Below are 27,173 nucleotides of genomic sequence, written 5' to 3'. Positions count from 1 at the left end.
TACCTGTTTTGACATCTGCCACACACAATCAACAAACTGCAGAAATATTGGAGATCGGTCAGCATCAGCGTGGTTTTTGTCACCATGACCTATTCTCTGAAATGGATTGAAGAGCATAATTCATAAGTACAAAATTCAAAAAGCATATAACCCACAAAACATGATACAATAACTCAGCTATGTGTCTTTTTTTTTTTTTAACAGGCAGAGTGGACAGTGAGAGAGAGAGAGAGAGAGAAAGGTCTTCCTTTGCCGTTGGTTCACCCTCCAATGGCTGCTGCGGCCGGCGTGCTGTGGCCGGCGCACCGCGCTGATCCGAAGGCAGGAGCCAGGTGCTTATCCTGGTCTCCCATGGGGTGCAGGGCCCAAACACTTGGGCCATCCTCCACTGCACTCCCGGGCCATAGCAGAGAGCTGGCCTGCAAGAGGGGCAACCAGGACAGAATCCGGCGCCCCAACCGGGACTAGAACCCGGTGTGCCAGAGCCACTAGGTGGAGGATTAGCCTAGTGAGCCGTGGCGCTGGCCTCAGCTATGTGCCTTCTAAATGACAAGTTCCCTAGAGTAAATTGTTCAAAATTTCTTGGAAAATATGTATTGTGAAAAAACTATGCATAGATTTCAAAAAAATTTGCACAGAAATAAACAATCTTTTAATTTCATTTTCTCATGGACTTTACAAAAATTATTCGAGATGCAGTGACAGATATAGAGCCATACAGATACAGACAGATCACTCCCATCTACTCCTTAAGTGCCTGTAAAGTCTGGGGTTGGGTTGAGTTGAAGCCAGGAGCTAGAAACTGAATCCAGGTTTCCCATGTGCATGGCAGGGACCCAATCACTTCAGCCAGCATTGCTGCCTATCATAGTCTGCACTTGCAGGAAGCTGGAGTTAGGAGCTGGAGGTGGGTATTAAATCCAGGCACTCCATCCTAGCCAGCAGCTTAACTACTAGGCCAAATGCAGGCCCACTACCTCCCTTCTTTTGAGAAATTTCAATTTAAGCATTTACATGCAAGCTGTTTGTATTACTTCCTAGTGAAATTGTAAAATAGTGCAGATGGATAAACATGTATTCTACAAAGACTTGACTAACCCAAGGTATCACACATTTTTAAATATGTAAAGTGTTTTATTATGTCTCACCAATTGTCATTTTAATAATGAGTACATAATTTAACAACTGATTTTTCAATGTCAAATGTCAGTAATCTGATTTTTAAAAAAATTAGCTTTACTGTTTACTTACAGATGCAAATTTATGGCCAAAACTTATCCATTCTTTTTGTACCAGTATTTCAAAGCCTTCGATGCTCCTATAGAAGCTGTCCAGCATCAGCATAGCCAAAGATGTCAGTTGAGCAGTCCTGTCCCATCCGTCACTGCAGTGCACAAGTACTGAGCTCTTCCCTGAAGAAACTTTGTCTGCGACTTGAATGGCTCCTGTTAAAACAAGCTGGCCAAGAAAAATAGGCGGGTTAGTACGGACCCTAAGATACTATGGAAATTTGAAGATAACCCTGGGGAAGCCCTGCTTTGAAATATGAATATCTAGAACAGAAAGTATGAAGAAAACACAACACTCGGAGCTACAAGATCTGTTGCGCGTCCCTCAGATGGATGGCATTCCAAAGTGCCTGGGTAGTTAAAAACCAGACATACCAAGAACAGAACCACATTGCCAATGTATTTTCATGGATCTGGTTACAATGGTATGCTAGGGATGCCCTAACTGTACCACAGGTGCAGTGGCTTAAACCATTGACATTTATTGTCTCACAATTCTGGGAAGCTTGAAATATGAGATCAAGGTGTTGGCAGGACCACACCCCTTGTAAAGGTATGAGAGATAGGTTCCAGAGTTGTCTCTTAGCCACTGGTCACACCTTGGCTGTGGCAGCATCCCACCAATCCTCACATGGTGTTTTCCCTATATGCACATGGCTCTGTGCTTCAATTTTTCATTTTTATAATGCCCATTCTACTCCAGCACAGCCTCATCTCAACTAATAAAGTATGCAAAGATTCTGTCTCTAAATAAGGTCACATTCTGAAGTACTGGATGCCAGGACTTCAATATATGAATTTTGGGGAGAACATAATTCAACCTGGAAGAGTCATCGTATTAGAGAAATAACTGGCCCAACAGATCTACTCTTGAACTTTAAAGGCCTGACATGATGCAAATCACCTTTAAAATGACAAAATACGAGAGTTCTTCAAAACGCTGGTGGAGGGGCTGGTGTTGTGGCCTAGTGGGTTAAGCAGCCACCTACAACACCAGCACTCCATATGGGCACAAGTTTGTGCCCCAGTTGCTCCACTTCTGATCCAGCTCCTTGTTAATGTGCCTGGGAAAGCAATGGAGGATGGCTAAAGTGCTTGGGTGCCTGCACCCATGTGGGAGATCTGGAAGAAGCTCTCGGCTCCTGGCTTTGGCCTGGCACAGCCCCGGCCATTGTGGCCATTTGGAGAGTGTACCAGTGGATGGAAGATCTACCTAGCACTGTCTCTCCCGCTAACTCTGCCTTTCAAATAAATTAGAACAAATCTAAAAAAGAAGTTGAGAGAATGACAAAATTAAAAGATAAGGTTATTTTGATGTAAAAATTTTTGAAATCCATGCATACAAGAGGTCTTCAAATTGTTCATGGAAAATGCATACTATAAAAAACTATGCATCGATTTCAAATTTTTTGTACCAAAATAAAACTACCTTTTCATCTTATTTTTTCCTTGAACTCTTTGAAGCATTCTTGTACGAACTCTGATTTGGCTTGTAAATCAGAGAATACTTATCCTAAAGATAAAGTCACAGCCTTCTAGTAAAAATTTTAGACTTAAAAGTACGACTAAATTTATGGATGCCATAAATTATTATTCTGATGTAATTTTTAGATGATTCAGGTATTTAAAGAGGTACTTAACAAACCACAGAATCTACCCATAAGTGTTCAGTTCAATAAGACTTAGTAAATTTGAAAAACAATTATTTATTTTCATTTCATCTGAGAAGTGAGGTAGGAGGAGGGAGAGAGGGTGAGAAGAGAGAAGAGTGAGCCTGAGACATATCTTCAATCTGCTCATTCACTTCCCAAAATGCTCACTATAGTCAGGGCTAGGGCCAGGCTGAAGCTATGAACACAAAATTCTATCCAGGTCTCCCACATGGGCGGCAGGAACACAGCTCTATAGAACCATCATGTGCTGCCTCCCAAGGTGTGCAAGTGTGGGGGTCTGGACTTAAATGGGCATTCTGATATGGGATGCACATGTCCAAAGTGGCACAGTCTTAACCACTGTGCCAAATGTCCACCCTAGACATAATAAATTTATACAGCTGTGCAATCATCAAAATCCAGTTGCAGAATGCTTTTATCACCTAAAAAGCTTCGTTGTGCCTTCTGTCAGTTCGCAATCCCACCCTCAGCCACAGGCAACTAGTGATTTTTTTTTGCTGTTTTTCTAGTTTTGCCTTTCATAAAAACTTTATATAAATGGAATCATACAATGGGTTTTTTTCCTTTGGTCTGGCTTCTTTCACTTTTCAAGGTTCATCTGTAGCCAAAAATAGTCCATCATATGGACACACCACCTTATTTATCAATTCATGAGCCGATAGACATTTGGTTATTCTTAGCATTTTGTATAATGCTGCAGAAAACTTTTGCACATATATTTTTTCAAGGCACAAAAGCATTTTTCTCTCTTTTGGGTAAATATGTAAGAGTGAAATGGTTGGATCATATGGTAAATGTATGTCAATTTTTTAAAGAAACAGAGAAACTATCATCAAAAGTGCTTGTGCGGGCCAGTGCCACAGCTCACTAACCTAATCCTCCGCCTAGCGGCGCCGGCACACCGGGTTCTAGTCCCGGTCGGGGCGCCGGATTCTGTCCCGGTTGCCCCTCTTCCAGGCCAGCTCTCTGCTGTGGCCCGGGAGTACAGTGGAGGATGGCCCAGGTGCTTGGGCCCTGCACCCCATGGGAGACCAGGAGAAGTACCTGGCTCCTGCCATCGGATCAGCGCGGTGCGCCGGCCACGGCGGCCATTGGAGGGTGAACCAACGGCAAAGGAAGAGCTTTTTCTCTGTCTCTCTCTCTCTCACTGTCCACTCTGCCTGTCAAAAAAAAAAAAAAAAGTGCTTGTGCCATTTCACATTCCCATTAGTAGTGTGTGCAGGTTTCACCTTTTCACTTGCTAATCAGTCATTCACATGTATCAATGCCATTTTGGTTTGATTTTTCAAAGACTTATTCCATGGAGTTCCCAAAATTCTAATAATAATGCAACAGAGATTATGGGTGTTTTAACTATCTCAAGGAAATTAAAATATGCATTTATTTTAATCAATTTAATAAAAGTCTAAGGGAAAGATCTGATGTACAGAAAAATTTTAAAGAAAAATAACATTATTGTTTTTACATAAAGAGTAACTAAAGGGGCCGGCACTGTAGCACAGTAGGTTAACCCTCTGCCTGCAGTGCCGTATGGGTGCTAGTTCTTGTCCTGGCTGATCCTCTTCTCATCCAGCTCTCTGCTATGGCCTGGGAAAGCAGTGGAAGATGGCCCAAGTCCTTGGGCCCCTGCACCCACGTGGGAAACCCAGAAGAAGCTCCTGGCTTCTGGCTTCCAATCGGCACAGCTCCGGCCATTGTGGTCATTTGGGGAGTGAACCAACGGAAGGAAAACCTTTCTTTCTTTCTTTTTTTTTTTTGACAGGCAGAGTGCACAGTGAGAGAGAGAGAGAGAGAGAGAGAGAGAGAAAGGTCTTCCTTTGCCGTTGGTTCACCCTCCAATGGCCGCCGCGGCCAGTGCGCTGCGGCCGGCGCACCGCGCTGATCCGATGGCAGGAGCCAGGTACTTCTCCTGGTCTCCCATGGGGTGCAGGGCCCAAGCACCTGGGCCATCCTCCACTGTACTCCCGGGCCACAGCAGAGAGCTGGCCTGGAAGAGGGGCAACCGGGACAGAATCCGGCGCCCCGACCGGGACTAGAACCCGGTGTGCCGGCGCCGCTAGGCGGAGGATTAGCCTAGTGAGCCGCGGCGCCGGCCAGGAAAACCTTTCTTTCTGTCTCTCCCTCTCACTGTCTGTAACTCTACCTCTCAAGTAAAAAAATAAAATCTTTAAACCAAGAATAACTAAAGATAAGTGAGTGAAGAAGTGCTCAGAAGGAAAGCAGTATCAGGATCTGAGGACGACCGGCCATTAATCACTTGTACAAAACTCAGTGCTTCTAAAACACTAGCGCAGCTTATTTCATCAAGCACACGGTGTTCTCCTTGCAATCCTGTTTGTGATTTTAACTTGAGGCGCTTCTCAAGAAAGGGCTGCTGAGAAGCAATGCGATACTCAACCAACATAAGCCCAACCTGATGAAGCTGAGGCGCCACTGTAGCCTCCACAGGGCCACTCTCACCCCAGACACTCCCCTCACTTATGGTGGAAAAGGCACTGATTCTTGGTCAATTATTTTGTAAAACAAACAAACAACAGCAACAACAACAAAAAAAAGAAAAGAGATGTTTTCCAATTAAGAATTCTCACAATCACTTCTGCCAGGAAAAGCTATAATTACTTACTGGAACTAAACTGGATTTTCGAAAACACATCGCTGAAAACTCCTGAATAATCTGGGGTGGAGGAATAATCTGATAGACTTGTGACTGGTGAAAGGGAATGGCAGCCACCGAGCAGCACGCATGAACGTGGTTGAGAGTACTGCCCTATGGACAAAGGCCTAGGCTAAAAGGCCCACTCCATCACTTGCGACATTTCTCTTTCTGGGCAATCACACAACCATGGTTTCTCTTTCTAACATGAGGAGAATGGTAGCCCATACCAGCTTGTCTTGATCTAAAAGATACGCCCTGTAAAGCGCTAACAGCAACCATATGTGCAGTGAATGTTAGTGGCCAGAGAGTGGCATCCATGAAGCACAGACTGCTTTATCACTTGAGAGAGGAAGGACTGCAGAGGACAAAGGTGAAAGGCAAGCTACAGACATCACAGAGTGCTTCTTCCATCCTGCTGGGGCTCCGGCAGGGCACCGGAGGGAGGATCAAGGAGGCACATCAAGGCACGGTGGTCTTCCCACATCAAAAGGCTTGCTCTGGTTTTGCCTGGGAAGTGGTGGTCCCATTTCACTAGTGTGCAAGTAATGATGGTCATGCCACATCTCTACTGGTAGCCCTGGGGCTGTAAAACAGTGGGGGAGTCTGGACAGTGCTCACCTGGAACTGTGGCTACTACCATACAAGCTAACAGGGACTTTTCAGAAATGATCAAGTTAATGACTTTGAGAGAGGGATGTTATTCTGGATTATCCAGGTGGGCTGCAATTACATCACAAGAATTCTGATAAGAGGGAGGCAGAGATTTCACACAGACAGAAGATGAGAAGGCAATGTGACCACAGAGGTAGATGTTGGACTGAATGCCAGCAGCTGCAGGAAGCTAGAAGAGACAAGGAACACATCCAGCTTTTAAGAGGCAGTGGCCCAAATGTTCCATCCACTCTTCAAGATCTAGCACAAAGCTACACACACCTCTGCTCCAATGACTGAAGTGTGCCGATCTGACGGATTCTTAGAAGCCCTGAGGCAGCTATTACACGAGTCCATCTTGGCTCCCCGATCTCTTCAGAAAACAGTGGTTGCTGCTTTCATTTCTTTTGAAGCCTCCTTACTATGAATACAACTATAAAACCCCACATGGATCTTTTACAACACTGTCCACCTTCCTTAAATCTTCCAGCATTTGCAGATGCCCCTGCCTCCTGATTTCCTCAGACACCTGAGCCACCGAACGAGACCTACCTTTCCCGTCTCTCTTCTTTTATCTAGCTCACAGTAGGAGCTGATCTATCTTGCCAAGAACTCCTCGATCTGGGCTCTCTTTCAAAAACAAACAAAAATTCACTGCCTTTTGTTTACTAAAGTCATATATATGCTCACTGAAAAAACTGCAGAAAACAAAAGAACAAAGAACACACTAAAAATTACCATAGACCTCTCATTCAGAAATAATTGTTGGGGTAGGCATTTGGCACAGCAGTCAAGTTGCCAGGTGGGAAGTCTACTAGTTCTGGCTCTACCTTCGATTCCAGGTTCCTACTACTGTGTAACCTGGAAGGCAGAAGGTAACGGCTCATGGAGTCAGGTCCCTGGGAGACTCAGACTGAATTCTGGGCTCCTGGCTTCAGACAGCCCTGGTGGTCATAGCCACTTGGGGAAAAAAACAGCAGAAGGGAGACTTCTTTCTTCCACTCTCTGCATCTCTGCCTTTCAAATAAATACAATTTTAAAAAGAAGAAATAAATTTGTTTTAAAGACAAAAAAAATTGTTAACATGTTAATGGATACCTTTCTAAACTTCTCTATGTAGAAACATTTTCTAAAGAGATTTTGCAGCCCTTTTCACTTTTTTTTTAAAAAAAGATTTATTTATTTGAAAGGCAGAGTTACAGGGAAATCAGGAGATCAAGAGAGACATAAAGAGATTCCATCCGCTGGGTAATTCCCAAAATGGCTGTACCGACGGAGGATGGGCTGGCCCAAAGCCAGGAGCTTCTTCTGAGTCTCCCATGTGGGTGCAGGTGTCCAAGGACCTGGGTCATCTTCAGGTGTTTCCCAGGCACATCAGGAGGGACCCAGATCAGAAGTGGAGCAGTCCGGACTTGAACCTGTAGCGCCACATGCAGCAGTTTTATCCACTATACCACAGCACCGGGGCACCCCCCTTCTCACTTCTGACACTGAACGTTTCTCATAACATTAGATAGTGCATTACGTGAGTTTTAATGATCACATGGTAATTCATTATACAGACAGAACTTTTCTTGTACATTTAGGTTGTTCCCAATATCATCCTAGTATATTCATCTTTTCAGGCCTATGTAAATGTTTTTTTTTTTTTTTGGTCTACAAAACAGGCTGAAGCTTCCCATGACTGGAAAAGCCCTTCTGACAATCATGGGATTCTCAATTCCCACCCCTTTTCTTTAATGATATAGCTTTCTGAAAGAATATTCTCTATTTATTACCACTACTTCCTCAATTCTCATTCTATCCACTCTTCAAAGTCTATACTCCAAGATCATCAAGACCTCCCTAATAAACTTATTTCAAGTACCACCGACCCTTTCTTTCTTGACATTCCAGTATCCTCCTTGATATCCTTCTTTCTCTCTTATGTCTCCTTCAATGAGCTTCACTTCTCACCTCTCAACCTCAATACAAATATCTGACCAGTCAAGGCTCCATTCACAGGCTCTGATCTTTTCCTTATAATGCCCTCTATCAGCATGCACATGAAAGACCTCAGCTTGAGTTTGTTGCCCTACAGCTGACTCCCAATCGACAACTCTTAAGCCTCTATTTTACTGCACTTTGCATGAAAACCTATCTGTTAGATTCCACCAAGTGGGTGGCTCACTACTATCCCAAATACATAGTATTTCTCTTGACCAAGGTCCTGATCTGGACTATCCTTCAATTGCAAACAGTGGCATAATTTGTCTTAAGCCTCTATTCTATTGCACTTTGCATGAAAACCTATCTTTTAGATACTATGAAGTGGATGGCTTACTACCACCCCAAATACATAGCATTTCTCTTGACCAGGATCCTGATCTGGACTACCCTTCATCTTCAAACAATGGCATCATTGTTTGAAGGTTCATCCTCTTGGCATCACTTTATATTTCTTTAGATCCTACATCTAGCCACTGTCAAATGCCACAGACCCTTCCTTGGAAACATCTGTTTGTCCTTTTCAGGGTCCCCCTGCCCCAACACTGGCAGTTTTTTAATCTAGGCCATTACTTCAGCTACATCTCTGCACTCTTGAAATGGCTCTGTTTTCTCTGACCTCACATTCTTCCCTCTCCTACCTTTTATCTAGGAAGCTACTAGAACAATTACCTAAAATATCCTGCTACTCCAAAACTTCTTGGGGCTCCTTATAACCAAACTTGATAATCAAGGCCCTTGATTTCTAAGCTTCTTCCAACTCTCCCAGATCAGCCTATAACTACAGAAACTTTCACTTTTCTAGTTTATTCTCACCCACACCTACTTCTGGCTTTTGACTCTTTTTGATCCTCTTTATCCAGAAAGGATTCTCTGACCCCTCCACTTTCTTCAAGTACCAAATCAGGCCCCACCAAATGGCTAAGGGCCTGTTTCTTCTACTGACTCTGCTATAAAAGCCCTCTTGGCTACTTAACACGGTGCTCTTAGAATATCATGTTCCTTTTTATACATACATATCATCCTTCAACCTTGAATGAACCCCTTTAAAGGCAAGAAATGACTGAAAGCTTTTTCCCATCCACAGAATATAACATACACCTTACACACAAAAAAGGAGCAATCCTTTTTTTTCCCAAATAAAGTGTTTTATTTTAGAATAGTTTTTAATTTACAGAAATGTTATAAAGGTACAATAGAGAGTTCCCATAGAGTATCCAAGATGGCTGAATAGGGAAAAGATGTGCTGATTTTGACCATGGGAAGATAACAGAAGAAAAGTGGAGTAACTGCATTCCTAGTGGAGAGATGGAGAAAAGTTTGTGGTGCAAATTCTACAGAAAGAAGAGAGAAGCTATGGACAGTATACAAACGCAACAAGGAGCAGGAACACCATTAGTGACCTCCATAACTGGGGGCTGGAGGAGAAGCATCTTCTTAGAATGAGGTGAGAGGAGTTTAACAGCCCATGTCATTGCTGTTATTGCCTGAAGGAGAACCTTTTAGACCACACTGACACTGAGTCCAGCCTGTAGCACCAGCAGGAGGCAGGGTACCCAAGGGAGAGCTCATAGCGTGCTTACCCCCCACCCCCAAGGCTCCCAGCAACTAGTAGGGAAGAAGTGCCATCTTAATTAGGCAAGTACAAGCTGCTGCAACTCAAGTGTGCACATGACTAGGGTATTTCATTGGAGGGATAAAGCTACGGTCGCACTGATTTTGACTCTGGCCTGGAGGGTTGGCAGGGGTGAAGTATCCACTTAAATCTATGAGGCACTCCTCTCCTCTTATTCTATCATGGGTGGTACCTGTACTCAAACCACCAAGGTGGAACACCAGCAGGCAGCTGGCTCTGGGCCTCGGCTCTCTTCATGGGCAGAGAAGGGTCACAGCACTGAGAGTGAATTCCCTGCTCACTGTGAGAATTCTGACTGCACAATAGGGTGTAGGGTGTAGTGGGGTCCCTGGGACATCACTGTGTCTGGCTTTAAAGACTCAAGAGTTCCCTGAGTGCATGGGGTGGGTCACTGCAGAGGGTTCTGTACTCATACTGAGGACTGCACAGATCCTTTGTGCAGTTCGCGAACCTGCATGGGTGGGGTGTGTGCCACTGTGGGCTTGCCCTGGGTTCTGATCACCTTGGCAGAGAGGAGATGAGGCAGTGATCACACCAGCAGATGTCAACATATCCTCCCTCCACAGAAAGTAGAGGAGAACTACCGTGCCCAACTTGGGTGTCACCCTGGACTCTTGCACTACCCTTGAACACTGACCAGAGTTCCCTGGCCCCACCCAGCACACACCTCTGAATATCCACTGAAGGAGCAGAGCAGACACTCCAGTAAGTCACTGAAGCATATTTCAAAGATAAAAGGCATCAGAGGGAAAAACCAACAACTGGTTCCACAAATGTCTAAAAATAAATGTAAAAACACAAGAAACATGAACAAGGAAGACAAAACAGTGCCCCCAAAAGAACACAACACATCAATATTAGAATATGAAGATGAAGAAACTGATGAAATGCCTGAAAAAGAAATCAAAAGAATGATCACAGGATTACTCAAAAACATGAGAAGAAAATTCATGAGTTAAAGAAATCCATATATGACACGGATGAAAAATTTTGTGGAGAGATAGAGATATTGAAGAGAAATGAAACTGAAATATTATAAATAAATAACTCAACATGTCCTCTTCCTACAGTGGAGAGCCTAAACAACAGACTTAGTGGGTAAAACACATAATATCTGAACTAGAAGACAAATCTGTAGAAGTAGACAAATAAAAAAGAAAAAATTAGAAAAATGGAAAATAGTCTTTGAGATTTATGGGATATTAGTAAATGACCTAATATATGGGTCTTAGGAATTCTTGTAGGTGTGGAAAGAGAGAATGGATTAGAAGGCCTATTCAATGAAATAACAGAGAAAAACTTCCTTTATTTGGAGAAAGAAAACAACACCTAAGTATAGGAAATACATACAACTCTTAATAGACATGACCAGAGAAGATCTTCACCATGACCCATTGTAGTTAAACATTCAACAGTAAAACATAAAGAAAAGATTCTAAAATGTGCATGAAAGAAATGTCAGATTACTTTTAAAGGGTGTCCAATTAGACTGACAGCTCTCATCAGAAACTGACAGTTTCTCATTAGAAACCCTACAAGCTAGGAGAGAATGGGGAGACATACTCCAATTCCTAAAAGAAAAAGGCTGTCAACTCAGAATATTGCACCCAGCAAAGCTCTCATTTATAAATGAAGGTGACATAAAGACATTCCAAAACAAACAGAAATGGAAAGAATTTCTCACTTCACATCTAGCCTTACAAATGATAGCTAAGGATGTGCTACATAGAAACACACAGAGATAATCATCATTATGAAAGAATGTGAAGGCAGAAAACCTCCTAGTAAAAGTACAAAGGAAATTGTGAGCAAACAATAGGAATATTTACAGAAAAATGGCAGGATCAAGTTGTTATTTATCAATAATAACCTTGAATGTAAATGGTCTAATTTATCCAAGAAAAAGACATAGACTGGCTGAATGGATTTAAAAACAAGACTCATCTATTTACTGCCTGTCAGAAACACACCTCACCAACAAATATACACATAGATTGAAAGTGAAAGGATGGAAAAAAAAAACATTCCACGCTAATGAAAAGCAACAAAGAACAGGAGCAGCCTTCCTAATATCAGATAAAATAGACTTTAACACAAAATCTGTTAAAAGAGACAAAGAAGGGCATGATGTAATAATGATAAATCAACAGTTAGATGCGATGCTTGTAAATGTATATATGCAACCAATGGCAGGGCACCTCATCATTTTAAAAATGCTAATGGATATAAAGGGAGACATAGACTCCAATAACAATGGAGGACTTTAGCACCCCACTTTCATCAATGGACATATCAACTTGACAAAAAAAAATCAACAAAGAAACAACAGAGCTAAACTATACTATGGACCCAATGGACCTAATTGATATCTACAGAGCATTTCATCCCACAGCTAAAGAATACACATTATTTTCATCAGTACATGGAGCTTTCTAGGAAAGACCATATGCTAGGCCATAAAGCAGGTCTCAACAAATTAAAAAAAATGAAAACATACCCTGTATCTGTTCTGACCACAATGGAATGAAGCTGGAAATTAATAACTTAAAAAATTCTTAAAATATGCGAATATGTAGAGACTGAACAACACACACCTGAATGAACAGTGGGTCATAGAAGAAATCAAAAGGGAAATAAAAGAAATTCTGGAAATGAAGAAGATGATAACACAACATATCAAAACTTATGGGATACAGCAAAAGCACTGTTAAGCAGGAAGTTCATAGCAATTAGTGCTACATCAAGAAATTAGAAAGGCATCAAATAAATGATTGAACAATGCAACTCAAGGACCCATAAAAACAACAGGAAAACAAACCCCAAATTAGTAGGAAAGAAGTAAATAAAATTAGAGAAAAAAATGAAATTGAAACAAAAAAAATACAAAAGATCAGTGAAATGAAGAGCTAGCTTTTTTTGTGAAGATTTATTTATTTCTTTGAAAAGCAGTATTACAGAGGGATTGAGGGAGAAAGAGAGTGAAGGAGAGGTCTTCCATCCACTGGTTCTCTTTCTAAATGGCTGCCATGGCCAGAGCTGGACTGATCTGAATCCAGGAGGTTGGAGCTTCTTCCAGGCCTCCCAGGCAGGTGCAGGGGCCCAAGGACTTGGGCAATCTTCTACTGCTTTCCTATGCCATGGCAGAGAGCTGTATTGGAAGTGGAGCAGCCAGGACTCAAACCGGCGGTCATATGGGATGCCAGCACTGCAGGCAGCAGCTTTAGCCTCTATACCACAGTACTGGCCCCAAAGATGGCTTTTTTGAGAAAATAAACAATATTGAAACACTATTTGCCCAACTCAAAAAAAGAGAAAAGTCCTAAATGAATAAAATCAGAGATAAAAAAGATGTATCAATGGATACCACAGAAATAAAAAGAATCAGCAGAAATTACAATGGCTATATGTCAACAAGTTGGAAAATCTAGAAGAAATGGATAGATGTCTGGACATGTATAATTGAGTCATGATGAAGACAGAGAAAACCTATTTTAAACAGAAAAATAACCAAAGATGTTGAATCAGTAATGAAGATACTCTCAACAAAGAAAAGCCAGGGCCAGATGGCTTCATTGTTGAATTCCACCAAACTTTAATTCCAAATCTTCTCAAACTATTCAAAACAACTGAAAGGGAGGGAATCCTCCCAAACACCTTCTATGAGACTGGCATCACTTTAATTGCAAAACCAGAAAAAGATACAAAAAAAAAGAAAGAGAACAATCAATATCCCTGATGGACATACATGCAAAAATCCTCAGCAAAATACTAGCTAATCGAATCCAACAATACATCAGAAAGATTATTCACCTGGACGAAGTAGGGTTCAGCCCTGGTATGCAGGGATGGTTTAACATATGCAAATCAACAAATATGACACATCACATTAACAAACTGAGGAATAAAAACCACGTGATTATCTCAGTAGATGCAGAGAAAGCATTTGATAAAATATAATATCCTTTCATGAAAAAAAAAAAAACCTTAAACAAACTGGGTACAGAAGGAACATTCCTTAACACAAACAAAGCAACATATGACAAACCCATAGCCAGCATCCGACTAAATGGGGAAGTTGGAGCCATTTCTACTAAGATCCAGAACCAGACAAGGTTGTCCATTTTCACCATTGTTATTCAACATAGTTCTGGAAGTTTTAGCCAGAGCCATTAGGAAAGAAAAAGAAATCAAGGGGATACAAAAATAGAAAGGAATTAGTAAAATTATCCCTGTTTGCAGATGATTGAGCTTGTGATTATAAAATAAACTGAAAGTATGTCATTGTTAAAATTAAAAGATAAAGGAAGAAAGAAAGAGAGGAGGGAGGGTGGGAATGTGGGCAGGAGGGAATATAAGGTGGGAAGTATCATTATGCTCTTACATCTGTATATGTGAAATACATGAAATTTGTTCATCTTATATAAATAAGAAAATTTTAAAATAAGAAAGTTCCCATATACCACAGCCAGTTCCCCTGCTTAGGCTACAGTGATCATAATGTTGGTGTATCATAATGTATGCTACATTTGTTACAACTAATGATTCCTATCAAGCTGGAAAATATCGGGGCTGGCACTGTGGCACAGCGGGTTAATGCCCTGGCCTGAAGCACTGGCATCCCACATGAGCACCGTTTCTGCTCCACTTCCAATCCAGCTCTCTACTGTGGCCTGGGAAAGCTAGAAGATGGCCCAAGTCCTGGGGCCCCTGCACCAGCGTGGGAGACCCAGAAGAAGCTCCTGACTCCTGGCTTCAGATCACCACAGCTCTGGCCATTGCGGTCAATTGGGGAGTGAACCAGCGGATGGAAGAACTCTCTTTCTGCCTCTCCTCTTTCTGTGTAACTCTTTCAAATAAAATTTGACTAGAGACTAATCTGTCTTAATGATTCACCTCCTTAAAGTTGGTTTTTTGTTTATTTACTTCCTTCAGATAGTTTCAAGTACATTAACTTTTAAAAGACTTTGGGATTTCTGAAGCCTTCAGGATGAAAGAATGAACACAGTGAAACAAAATCCATTCTATAAGTCAATTTGAGATTAGTTTCCATAAAACCACCACCATGCAGGCCCATGGAGGTCATCCTCAGGAATGATTAGATAATAAATTGGCTACTCTTAAATAAACCTGCACGAAAGACTGCACAATTCACCACTGACAAGACAGAGACATCTCTACAAGGTCTAAAAATATACTGAAGTGATATTGTGAGTTCTTTAGTTTAGGTAAACAAATTATAAAGAAACACTAAACTGTCAAATATAGAGTCTTCTATAAATAGTTTCTCTTTCAGTGCTCAAGTTTTAAATATTTAAGGGGTTTAAAAATATCCCCCTTCTATTACTTTCTTTTTTAATATATAAAAATCTTTTAATATATATATATACACATATATATATACTTGCCTTGATATGCTCAAGCCAATGAGTAGACTCCAAACTTGACAACCAGTGAGATTCTTCTACATTAGGATAAACAATGTCTTTCACCTTTTTTAAAGATTCCCGCATAACATGAATATTATGAATGTCTAAGAAGAAAAGTTCGGCATTATGATACGCATCATCACTTTCATATCCTCCTCCTGTTGCCTGAGAAATAAAACAACAAGATATACAAACAATTAGTTGGGTCATCTATTTCATCAGGAACTTATGCAAATGTTTTGAAAATTACTTGTCCTTCAAATCTCAACCCAAACCCTGCAATTTAAATAAATCACTGGCGTGACTTGACTTCTCATGCTAAGCCCCTATGCCTTTACTCATACTTTGAGCTAGAACAAAGTTAGGAGGCTGGCAATTTCTCAGGGAATTTGTATCTGTGAAGGGGAAAAAATCAGTTTCAAAATGCACTACAGGGGCCAGCGCTGTGGTGTATGTAGCAGGTAAAGCCGCTGCCTGCAGTGCCAGCATCCCATATGGCTGCCGGTTTAAGTCCCAGCTACTCCACTTCCGATCCAGCTCTCTGCTATGGCCTGGGAAAGCAGTGGAAGATGACCCAAGTCCTTAGACCCCTGCACCCATGTGGGAGACCCAGAAGAAGCTCCTGGCTCCAGGCTTCAGAATGGCACAGCTCTAGCCATTGTGGCCAATATGGGAATAAAAAAACGGATGGAGGACCCCTCTCTCCCTCTCTCCCTCCCTCTTCTTCCCTCCCTCCCTCCCTCCCTCCCTCTCTCTCTCTCTCTGCCTCTCCTCTCTCTGTGTAACTCTGACTTTCAAATAAATAAATAAATCTTAAAAAAAAAAAAAAGCCCTACAATCACTGGCCCTCCTTCCAGATTTGGAAAAGCAAGAGCAGGTTCTGAAAGGTCTTCATCCTCCATCAATTTCGTAGCCAGAACAGTATTCCTTAATGGGGTGTAACAGCGAAATTGAGGTGGCAGCAGGCAACCTTGACTTTGTAAAAGCACTTACAGAGGACATGGTGTGTTAGAGGAAAACAACATGCTTTGCAGTCAAACCAACCCAGGCCAATAGTTCAGCATCACCCTCTCCCCATTGTGTGATGTAGGACAAGGCACATAACCTTTCTGAGCTCCAATGTCCTCTCCTGTAAAACAGGGACTAATACCACCTAGGCCTCACAGGATGAAAGGAGCCATACTCCATTATGACAGCTAACACCAGCTACCGTCTGGTGAGCTCCTATGATGTCCCAGAGCCGTGATTCTTGCTTTGCCTCATTTTACCTTTTACAGCAATACTGCAAGATAGGAATTACTATCCCCATTTTGCAAATGAGAAAGCAGAAACTCAGAGACACTATTTAACTATTCCAACATCATAGAGGTAATAGGTGGAATTTAAGTCCAGTCTGCTTTCAAAGCCTGAACCTCTTCTATCACTTCATGACTATCTCTCTGCTCTGCAGACACTCAAGACAGAGCCTGCGTATACTGAGCAATCGAAGAATCAAGTTTTAAGAGGAGACAAAAGGGCTGCCATTTTCTACAGCACCTACAAGGAGTAGCTTGCCACAGTAGGCATTGGTTCACCTCCCCAATATGGTGAAGACTGTCAGTTTTTGACACCAACACAAAGAGATACTATGGTTCGGCTGAGAAATCTGGCAGCATTCTGCTTAAATGTTTTGAAAGGCCTCTGGCCTTTAATACAAAGTTAACTAGTTCTGAGACCTGCAAAGAAAGCAGGGGCGTAGGAACTTTGGAGTGCCTATAGGAAGAGGACAGGGAAACACCTGCCCTGGACCCAAAAGGAAAGGGGAAGTTACCAGGCAAATGTGTAGTGGCCACATGCCTCTTTTCTAACAATGAAAGGAATGCAAGCTTGTATCCAGGGTTGAAGGATTGTTTCTGGGGTTAGTCACAGAGATGGTTTCCTGCAGAAGCAAGGCTACTACATGAACTGCAAACCTGCACTCCTATGTGAAGAGCTAGAAGCCTTGGGTCTCCAAAGACTCCAGGTGAGAAAAATATTTAGGCAGGAATTTTTTAATGACTTTCTCTAAGTAGCATGAGTAGCAAGCAAAGAGAACACATTCACTTCACTGTTCTGTAAAAGAATTATCAGCTAATAAGCAGACAAATGGGCCACCTTCCCCTCTTCTTGGTTGTCCATGCTGTGGGGAAGAATGCCAGAGGTGCCCCTGTCTAGCTTTTGCAAATCATAGCTGCCTCCAGAGCTGGGGGCTGGGCTGGCTGGGTGTTGGGGGGAATAGCCAGCTGGCATTTTGCTAGGTCTGTGCGCCTGCAAAGCAAGGACACATGCTACCCTCTCGCCGACAAACAACCTACTGCTTTGCACATGTGGCTTTGAAATAGTTACAGTGACTTTTAAAGTGATTCTTGATGCTGGAGGTCCTGTTATAAATAAGTGAAAATGATATGTGACAAAAATGAAGGAAAATACACTTTTACTCATTGTCAACATTTCTGGCAAAAACAGACACGAATACAGTTTCACTCCCAAAGTCCTCTCAGCACACTGCAACAGAAAAAGCAGCAGCTTGGTGCTAGATTCTACTGATGCCTGGCTTTTCCTGTTTTTTTAATTTAAAATGATGGGATGCTGCCTGTTGCATTTGCAGTTGTAAATTTCTAAATAGCCACAAGGCAAAAACAATTAGGTCCAAAGACAACAGAAGTAACAAAGGGTCAAAATCAATTAGTCAACCACAGATTGAGTTCCCCAAAGTTCAAATTTGCCCTGTCTGGTTACTTTTGAAGAATTCTCTTCGGTTTTTCTTTCTTCAACAGAAAACCACCCAGATTACTCAGTGCCATGATGTACAAGTCCAAGGAGCTGTTGCTATGGATATAGATGACTATCACAGAGACAGTGCAGAAGGAGGGGGTGCCTGCATGGTTTTTAAAACAATGACTCAGACCTTGAAGGCTTAGGCTTTTCTCCTTAATGTCGTCCTTCCCATAACTCCTAGTAGCACTAGAAATAGACTTATTTCCCAAGTCTTAAAAAGGCATTCACAAATGCTGTACTTCTTGAATTATAGAATTCTATAACTGCTATAATGAGCTTAGAGTTAATATAATTAAGGTATTCATTTTATACATTTTAATATTTTAAAATATTCTTTCAAAATACTTCATGTGAATATTACCTCATATCTATTTCAGGCTAAATACGCATGTAGGAATAGTGTGTTTACACAGGTACTCATGCTGAATTACGTATGAAGGACAACAGGAACAGACATACTAGTATATAAAATGAAAATAATGCAAGGAGATACTTAGGTATAGGTTTTTTCCTAAATATTTTACTCATAATTGACTTATCGATTTAACTTGCTGATGGCTTTCCATGCATTTTCAGAATTATTTCTAAACCCAACTCAACTGCGGGAACACATAGCTGGTCCAACAGCATGCACGAGGCAGATGGATGGAGGCCAAGATTCAACGTGTAGGATGGGAGATCCCTGTGCAAATAAGGAGGAGCTATACCTGGACATTCATGCAGGTTCTACTCAGGATGCTGCCGCATCTATGTCTGCTGCTCAAGAAATTGTTTTGCTTTTAGGTTCTTGTGTTGTGAATAATTGAAGAGGCCAGATAAACGACCTCGAGATAATGAAGTATTAAAGACAATGTAATGGAAGCTTATAGCTGATGAGAAGCAATACTGGAGTGGGAACTCAGGGCAGGCCTGTCACGAGTATCTGCAAGTGGCAGCTGGCAATTACAGGAGAAACAGCAGGTAAAATGCACACTAATCTGGGGCCATCTAGAAAGGGCCGACAACTTCATATGAGGGTACCTCAAAAAGTTCATAGAAAAAGGAAATATAAGATATCTTTATTTTGTCCAAAAATTGGAAATCCATGCGTAGTTTTTTCATAAAACTTTTCATGAACTTTTGGAAAACACTCTGTCCCTCATACCAGCTTCTGAAAGTGTCACCATACAGTAACTAAGGTTCACAATGATAATCCTTATCAACATTAAATGCACTTGACATGCTCTACTTATGAAGGCAAAAAGACATTAAGACGGACTTCTTTGAAAGCATTCTGAAATTTTTGTGTACATGTATGAGATTGAAAAATTCACATATATGTATCTAGTCATTTCTTGAATCATATAATGTAAATAAGAATATAGATTTATGAATATATAGAGTACAGAGGAGGGAGTGTTTGGGTAAGGCTGTATACTTAGAATTTTAATAATTATTGCTTCCCACAACTCCTTACAGGTGCCTCAACATTATATACAATGAAAGCTATCATCCAGAGCTGACTCAGCTCCAAAGAGATTCTAACTTTTGCCCAACATTCTGGCCAAATCCCAAGTTCGTTACTGTTCTAGATGCATCTAAACCTAAAGTTTACTTTCATTTGATTTTTTAAAACATATTTATTCATTTGAAAGTCAGAGTTATGGAAAGACAAGGCAGACACACACACACACACACACACACACACAGAAGTCTTCCATCAGCTGGTTCACTCCCCAAATGGCCACAAAGGCTGGAGCTGGGCCCATCTGAAGCTGGAGCCAGGAGCTTCTTCCGGGTCTCCCACATGGGTGCAGGGGCCCAAGGACTTGGGCCATCTTCTACTGCTTTCCCAGGCCATTAGCAGGGAGCTGGATTGGAAATGGAGCAGCCAGGACTCAAACTGGCACCTATATGGGATGCCGGCACTGCAGGCAGAAGCTTAGCCTACTATGCCTGAGATTTTAATGTATTAACCTTTTGTTTAAGATAAATTTGGTAATAAAGTTCCTTTACAACTAAGGGAATTCATTATTCATTTTCTTTTTTTTTTGTTTGTTTGTTTTGCTTTGTTTTGACAGGCAGAGTGGACAGTGAGAGAGAGAGACAGAGAGAAAGGTCTTCCTTTGCCGTTGGTTCACCCTCCAATGGCCGCCGTGGCTGGCGCGCTGCGGCCGGCGCACCGCGCTGATCCGATGGCAGGAGCCAGGAGCCAGGTGCTTTTCCTGGTCTCCCATGGGGTGCAGGGCCCAAGCACCTGGGCCATCCTCCACTGCACTCCGTGACCACAGCAGAGAGCTGGCCTGGAAGAGGGGCAACCGGGACAGAATCCGGCGCCCCGACCGGGACTAGAACCCGGTGTGCCGGCGCCGCTAGGCAGAGGATTAGCCTAGTGAGCCGCGGCGCCGGCCCTGGGAATTCATTTTCTTAACTATTAATTTAAACTCATGTGTTGATATGCCAAGGCAAAAACATTCACAGAATGGTTTTCTAAGTCCATATGTAAGCTGATTTTTAAAACACTTACTTTGTTGGCCACTGCATTTACACTGGGTCTTGCATCATAAATTGTGAGCTTAGAAAGTTGTCTGTTAGTTTCCCTGATAACGTCGAGATATTTCTCATCATCCTTATTTCGTTTACCACTCATACCAACAAGAGGCTGGCTGCAGCGTACGATGACCATCTTGTTTTCAGGATGAATCCATGACAGCACCTATGGTTAGTTCAGACAGTTGAAGCTATCAAGAAACCAGGTCTCAAGACAACAATGAAAACTATACAAAAATAAAGCTCTAACAATCACAAAGTGACTCTGGTGCAACAGAACACTTGTTCACTTGCAGCATCACTGTCTGTGCACCCAGAAATACGCTTAACAATTATGGCTACTGAGACACAATTAGAACAACCAATTTTTAATTTTAAAATATTTATTTATTTACTTAGTTGAAAGGCAGAGTGAGACACGGAGAGAAAGGAGGGGAGGGAGGAGACAGAGACAGAGAGAGACTAATCTTCTATCTGCCCACAATATCCAGGACTGGGCCAGGCCAAAGGCAGGAGCTCCATCCAGGTCTCCCAGGTGGGTGCAGGGGCACAAGCACTTGGGCCAATTTGCATTGCTTTCCCAGGCGATTAGCAGAGAGCTGGATAGGAAGTGGGTAGATGGGATTCGAAATAACATTCCAATATGAGATACAGTGATCTAATAATGCTTACCTAAAAAAGTGATATCATCTAAAGGAAATAAAACTGATATTTTTAATTTTGTAGTTTGCACTGGATTTTTTTTAATTATATATGAACAACTTTAGCAAAAAGTGAGAAGCAAAAGCAATCAGGTTTGGTACAATGTTTCTTGTAACACCAGCTCACCTCCACAGGTCATTTCCCCAACAGCCTCAATTCTAGAACTAAACACAGGAGGGAAGAAAACCCAGGGGAAGCAAAAAATGGTCTCAGACTGCCAGAGGAGCTGTCAGTCTCCACAATGATGCTTGGATACATGGAGCCCAAGAGAGCTCATCATGCTTTCACTCAGAATTAGTCTTCTGCAAGTTTACACATGAGTCAGCATGACTGCTGCCCAGGTTCTGGGCTCATAGCATGTGAGAAATGAAAATGGGGAGTGCAGCTAATAAGGTAATATTCTGAAAACTGCCGAACCCTACACTTGAGAAGAGGGACTGCTTGTTTTGTGAAGGTTCCAAAAAAGCTATTAAAGACTAGGGGGAGCTGTCCAAAGCTTCAGCACTGGGAAGCCCTGGGAAAGGTACAGTACAGAGATGTGACCTGTCCTGCCCTCCTGTATCAAGAGAGATGGAACTGACGAGATCACTTTTGAAAGAGCAAATTGCTACACATATAAGAGATTTACTATTTGAAAAAGACTTTAGTCTCAAGGGTTTTTTTTTGGCACTTCCATCTAAAACAGTTTTTAAAAAATTTATTTACATGATAACTGTACGTTTTTCTGGGACACAGTGTGGCATTTCATTACTACTTTGTCTTTTCACCCGTCAAGTACCTCCCTTCTAATTATTTCAGTTGAAAAAATTTAAAGTTTTATTATTTATTTGAAAGGGGGTGGGAGAGGGAGTATAGAGGGAGAGGGGAAAAGAGGGAAAGGGGGAGGACCAGAAAAGGAGGTGGGAAGGGAGAAAGCATAGGGGGAAGGTGGGGAGTGGGAAGAGAGGGAGAGAGAGGGAGAGAGATCGTCCACTCTCTGGCTCATTCCCTAAATACCCACAATAGCCAGGATCCAGGAACCACATTTGGGTTGCCCATTTTGGTGGCTGGAACCCAAGTACTTAAGTCATTATCTGTTGCCTCCCATGTGTAAAAGGAGGAAGCTGGATTGGAAGCAGAGGCAGGACTCAATCCCAGGTTCTCAGAAACAGGATGTGGGCCTCTCAAGCAACGGCTTGGCCCACTGCACCACAATGTGCATCATGGTATTATATTTAGAATCAGGCTACATGCCAGAAAATGCCCTCTGCCAATGCTCTCCCCATTCCCACCCCTCTTTTCTCTGTGGTGCCATGTTAGGAAATGCTACTCAGATCAGTTGTTTTGTCTCTTCATTTCTTCTTCTGGGGAGAATTCTTACTACCTTTTAAATAGAACGCTTGTTGTAGTGCTGAACACATAAAAATAATGTTCATTTCACAGTATCAACTATTATTAGTGCTTTTATTGGTATTATATTATTGGTATTATATGGTATTATATTATTCTTGTTGTTGTTTTTTTTTTTGACAGGCAGAGTGGACAGTGAGAGAGAGAGAGAAAGGTCTTCCTTTGCCGTTGGTTCACCCTCCAATGGCCGCCGCGGCCGGCGCACCGCACTGATCCAATGGCAGGAGCCAGGAGCCAGGTGCTTCTCCTGGTCTCCCATGGGGTGCAGGGCCCAAGCACTTGGGCCATCCTCCACTGCACTCCCTGGCCACAGCAGAGAGCTGGCCTGGAAGAGGGGCAACCGGGACAGAATCCGGCGCCCCGACCGGGACTAGAACCCAGTGTGCCGGCGCCACTAGGCGGAGGATTAGCCTAGTGAGCCACAGCGCCGGCCATATTATTCTTATTAAAAGCCTTAGAAGCTATAGATAATGAAAGTTGGACACAAAGACTTAGTCATCAAAAGATGCTTATCACGGCATTGTTTATAAATGCAAAAGGTTAAAAAGAATCTAGATGTCTCACAATAGAAGACTGATTAAATAAATCATGGCACATTTACACACTGGTATGTGGGCTGATCATATTTATCACTCTTGGAAAGTTGTTTATCAGATATTGATAAGTAGAAAAATATATGGCAGTATCATATTGAGATACAAATTATAAAATAATTTCTTTTTTGAATAGGTAGGAAAATAAACACCTGCATGTCCAGAAAGAAATGTGGAAGGCTATACACCAAAATGTTAACAATGGTTCTCACTAGGTGGCAGACTCTTTTTTGTTCATCAGTATTTTCTAACATGTCTGAAATGAACATGCATTACTTATGCATTAAAGAATTCCATGAAATTAAAACAAGCCTGTTTGAGAACAAAGGGATATGTATCTACCAATGGGATCATTAATGCATGTGGATTATTTCGTTACCCAAATGGTATTTAAATGGTATTTTATTATGGTTTGTACCTTATTTACATACAAAATAAGGTCTTTCTCATCAATTCCTTTTGTCATTTTATATGGACTTTTAAGAAAAGAGTTTACTATCAAATGTTAATGATCAGACATTAAAGGCACATACATTTTCTAGGTGTAAACAAGGCTTTGAGACTTGTAGACAAGAGTTAGGTGAGCAGAAACTATGCTCAAAGAGCATATTACCACTCTTAATATAGTACCTCACTTGTAAATATGTAGTCTATGGATAGCTTAGTTTTTGATATTTAAAGGAAAAATAAGTGGAAATTACTGGCTATCACAAAGTACCAAAGATCCATAAAAGGGCTAAGTAGAAAGTTAAGCAGTTTAATTTGCTCTGCAGTAGACTTTCTTCCATTCAGAATGATGGAGATCAAGGTGGTACACTGGGCTCACTTGTTTCATTTCTTTTCCTGCACCAACTCACACGAAATTCACACCCATACACCCTGAGAGAAACCTCTGACACAGCAGATGGTCAATAAATACTGATGAAGTGAATACATGAACAAAGCCAATCTAGGCTAGCCCAGCCTGGTTCTCTCTGTGGGCAAGGCATATGTTGGCAAGATAGTGGCCAGGGTTGGGGGTAGACTGTGGCTATAGTGCAGGACAACATGTCCAAACTGAGCACAAGAGGACTGCACTTGTAACCATACCTTCATTAGCGTGGTGTTCTAATAAAATGAGCCAACTAACATCCTTTCAGATATAACATGTATCATGAAGATAGAAATGGACAATATAATTAGAGAAGCAAATGAATATTGTATTAGGCTGACAGTATTTAAAGTCTCTCACAAACAACCCTTTAAGGATAAGAATGCTTAGACTTGGAAATTAAAGGCAAAGGAATATTAAGTTTTAATTTCTTCAACCTTTGATGTTAAAATTCTATTAATTTGAAAACAAATTCCCAATGTACTTATTATGACAGATCCTGAAAAATAAAAGAAGAACAAAATCAAATCTCTGAATTTTTGGCCAGTAAAATTTAGGTACAGAGTAGAGAGTACAACATGTCCATAAACATTTAAGGCTTAAAAGGGAATTTGGAGAACTAGGTTCACTGATGCTGTTAAGTACACTGCCTAGAACAAGTCTGCATGTGACGGCAGTTTTGACAAGGCTGTGGAGGCAGCTTGCCAACATGACAATAATGCGTGTGCGCACAAGCCTGTACTTATAGACAGCAGGTTCTCTCCAGCAGGATTCATACCACATTTACAAAGCGCCTGCCACACATCCAGTGACCACAGAGCCTGGCCTTCCTTCCGCACACACAGCACATATTCACCTGTGATGGCATCACTCGTACCCTCCTCACTCAGAGCAGTTTACTCGGGTTTCTGCTCTACTCTGGACTATAAGTGCCTGAAAGGCAGGGCTTGTCTTATTACTTCTTTTCCATTTGGCAAGGTGCTTTGCACTCAGAAGGCACTCGGTAATTATTTGTGGGAATGAAATGCCAAAAAGGGTGTTTCTCTAAATTACTTGACTACCACTCATACAGAGTAAAACGCACGCTTTGAGAGAAATGTTAATCACAGTGCTCACCGGGATTCGATTTCGGGATCTAAAAGCCGCAACTCTCCTGAGGTCATCATCAGAGGCACGATATGGAACCACCAAAAGGGCAGGGTAAGTCTCACAGAGTTCATAGCACTTATTGATGAAAGTGATTCTCCACTGATGATTGGGCAGCCCCTGCAGGAAAAAGAAGGCCCAAGTCAATACTGTAGGATTCCATCTCTGGCTTCCACCTTGGGCCTCTCTTCTTTCTAGCAATATGTGCACATGCCTCTTTGAGCACAGGGTGATGACTGCCCGCCTATTTATAATAATCCAGACAACGTAAGAACACAAGACAAAACACTGGTGGTTCCCACAAGTCTAAACTAACTTTTGTGAATCCATACTCTCTTGAATTTGTGATCTTTATTTCACGTCAACATAATCTTTGCTACTTTTATGGAGGGCCTTCAAAAAGTTTATGGAAAAACATACTATATAAAGAAAACTATATATGGATTTCAAAATGTTTTACACCAGAATAATACAAATTCCATTTTCCACAAATTTGTTGAAGTACTCCAGTACAATACAGATAAACCCAAGTTCATCCCCCACCCATGCACCCTCCACCCGAGAAAAGTACCTTGTGTAATCTTAATTTGCATCTAATTGAGGGTAGAAAAGAGATCAGGCAACTTCCTCTCCCTATACAAAATACAGTGAATGCTTCATTCTGCTCCAAAGTGGAAAGCTGCTGAGCTCATGAGGAAAGTCACAGAGGGGAAATAAAGGAATACCCCTCTGGGGAGGCTCATTTCGCCACCTCCGATGAGTTTGTTGAAAATCAAGTTTTTTGGGGTGGATGGTCACCCTGTAGGTTGTGAGTGAAATACAGTCATTTGCATTTAAGCAGACTGCTAATGTAACTGGGAGACCTGGAACACATCCCCCATCCTATCATCTACCCACAGAATTGTCTCCAGTATGAACAAGATCCAGAGGTGGTGGAATATTCTCTCCCCATACTCACAAATGCACAAATACACACATGAAAGTGAGCTATGTGGGTGTTTGCTGTGGGGACAGACATTGTACCTTTTCTTTAGGTCTGGCCCTATAGACCACGGACCAAACAGATGTTGAGTCTGATGCTGAGTCCAATTAGAGAGTTATAAGTCCCATCAGAAAGTTATAAGAAAAAAAGATTGAATATAATGGCAGTCTAGAACATAACACCTTCAACAGTTCATATATGCATGCAGTCTTAAAAACAGGAACTGTTTTGCTTCAAGCTAGATGCTTTAAACTAAAGAAAAGCCTTAACACTTTTGTAACACTGCAAAAATAAGGTAAAGATATTTACAGGTCTCTAAAACATGCAAAATGTTTTAATGGTCCTTCTTCTAGCGCCGTAGCTGGTCTAGAACAGACGTCATTAAAATGAGAGGTGTACAAAGACTTTGAAAACTTGACAAGTCTAAACTTGATTTATGAAAGAAATAGAACATACTGTCTCCCACATGTGTTCTAGAGCTGAACTCCTACACCCCAGTTCTAGAGCATCCAATCTTCTTATGAATATGAAAACTACCGATCTAACACTAAAAATGGAAATCAGTTCAGGTTCATGGTGGTGATGGTTACTAGAAGATTCTTCTCAAGTGTAAACTTCTGAAGTCATACTTTATATCCACTGCCTTTTCATATAAAGCGACTGTGTTTGATTTGATTTTCAAAGATCATTAAACTACACTTCCCAATGAGTTTAAGTGATCTGTAGAACAATAATTATGAACAGTTCTATCTCAAAACCCTTAGCTGTGCTAGATTTGCTTACACCAGAGGCCAAATTGTGGCTCTTATTACATAACATGCACTGATCGTATTCACAGAAATGCTACA

General features: G+C 41.6%; 1 protein-coding gene across 4 annotated transcripts in view; it reads right to left on the bottom strand.

The window, feature by feature from the left end:
• MTM1 (myotubularin 1) overlaps positions 1-27,173 on the bottom strand; it is a 137,459-nt gene that overhangs the window by 13,760 nt on the left and 96,526 nt on the right. For all 4 annotated transcript variants that reach the window (XM_051833870.2, XM_002721329.5, XM_008275032.4 and 1 more), the window contains 5 exons: positions 25,314-25,463; positions 20,620-20,808; positions 15,297-15,482; positions 1,252-1,458; positions 4-96 (listed from right to left, as the gene is read on the bottom strand). In XM_051833870.2, coding sequence (XP_051689830.2) covers positions 4-96; positions 1,252-1,458; positions 15,297-15,482; positions 20,620-20,808; positions 25,314-25,463 — 825 coding nt within the window. The remainder of the gene's footprint in view (positions 1-3; positions 97-1,251; positions 1,459-15,296; positions 15,483-20,619; positions 20,809-25,313; positions 25,464-27,173) is intronic.

This window comes from Oryctolagus cuniculus, chromosome X (genome assembly GCF_964237555.1).
Source record: "Oryctolagus cuniculus chromosome X, mOryCun1.1, whole genome shotgun sequence".
NCBI lineage: Eukaryota > Metazoa > Chordata > Mammalia > Lagomorpha > Leporidae > Oryctolagus > Oryctolagus cuniculus.
This window is presented reverse-complemented; position numbering and strand designations above follow the sequence as displayed.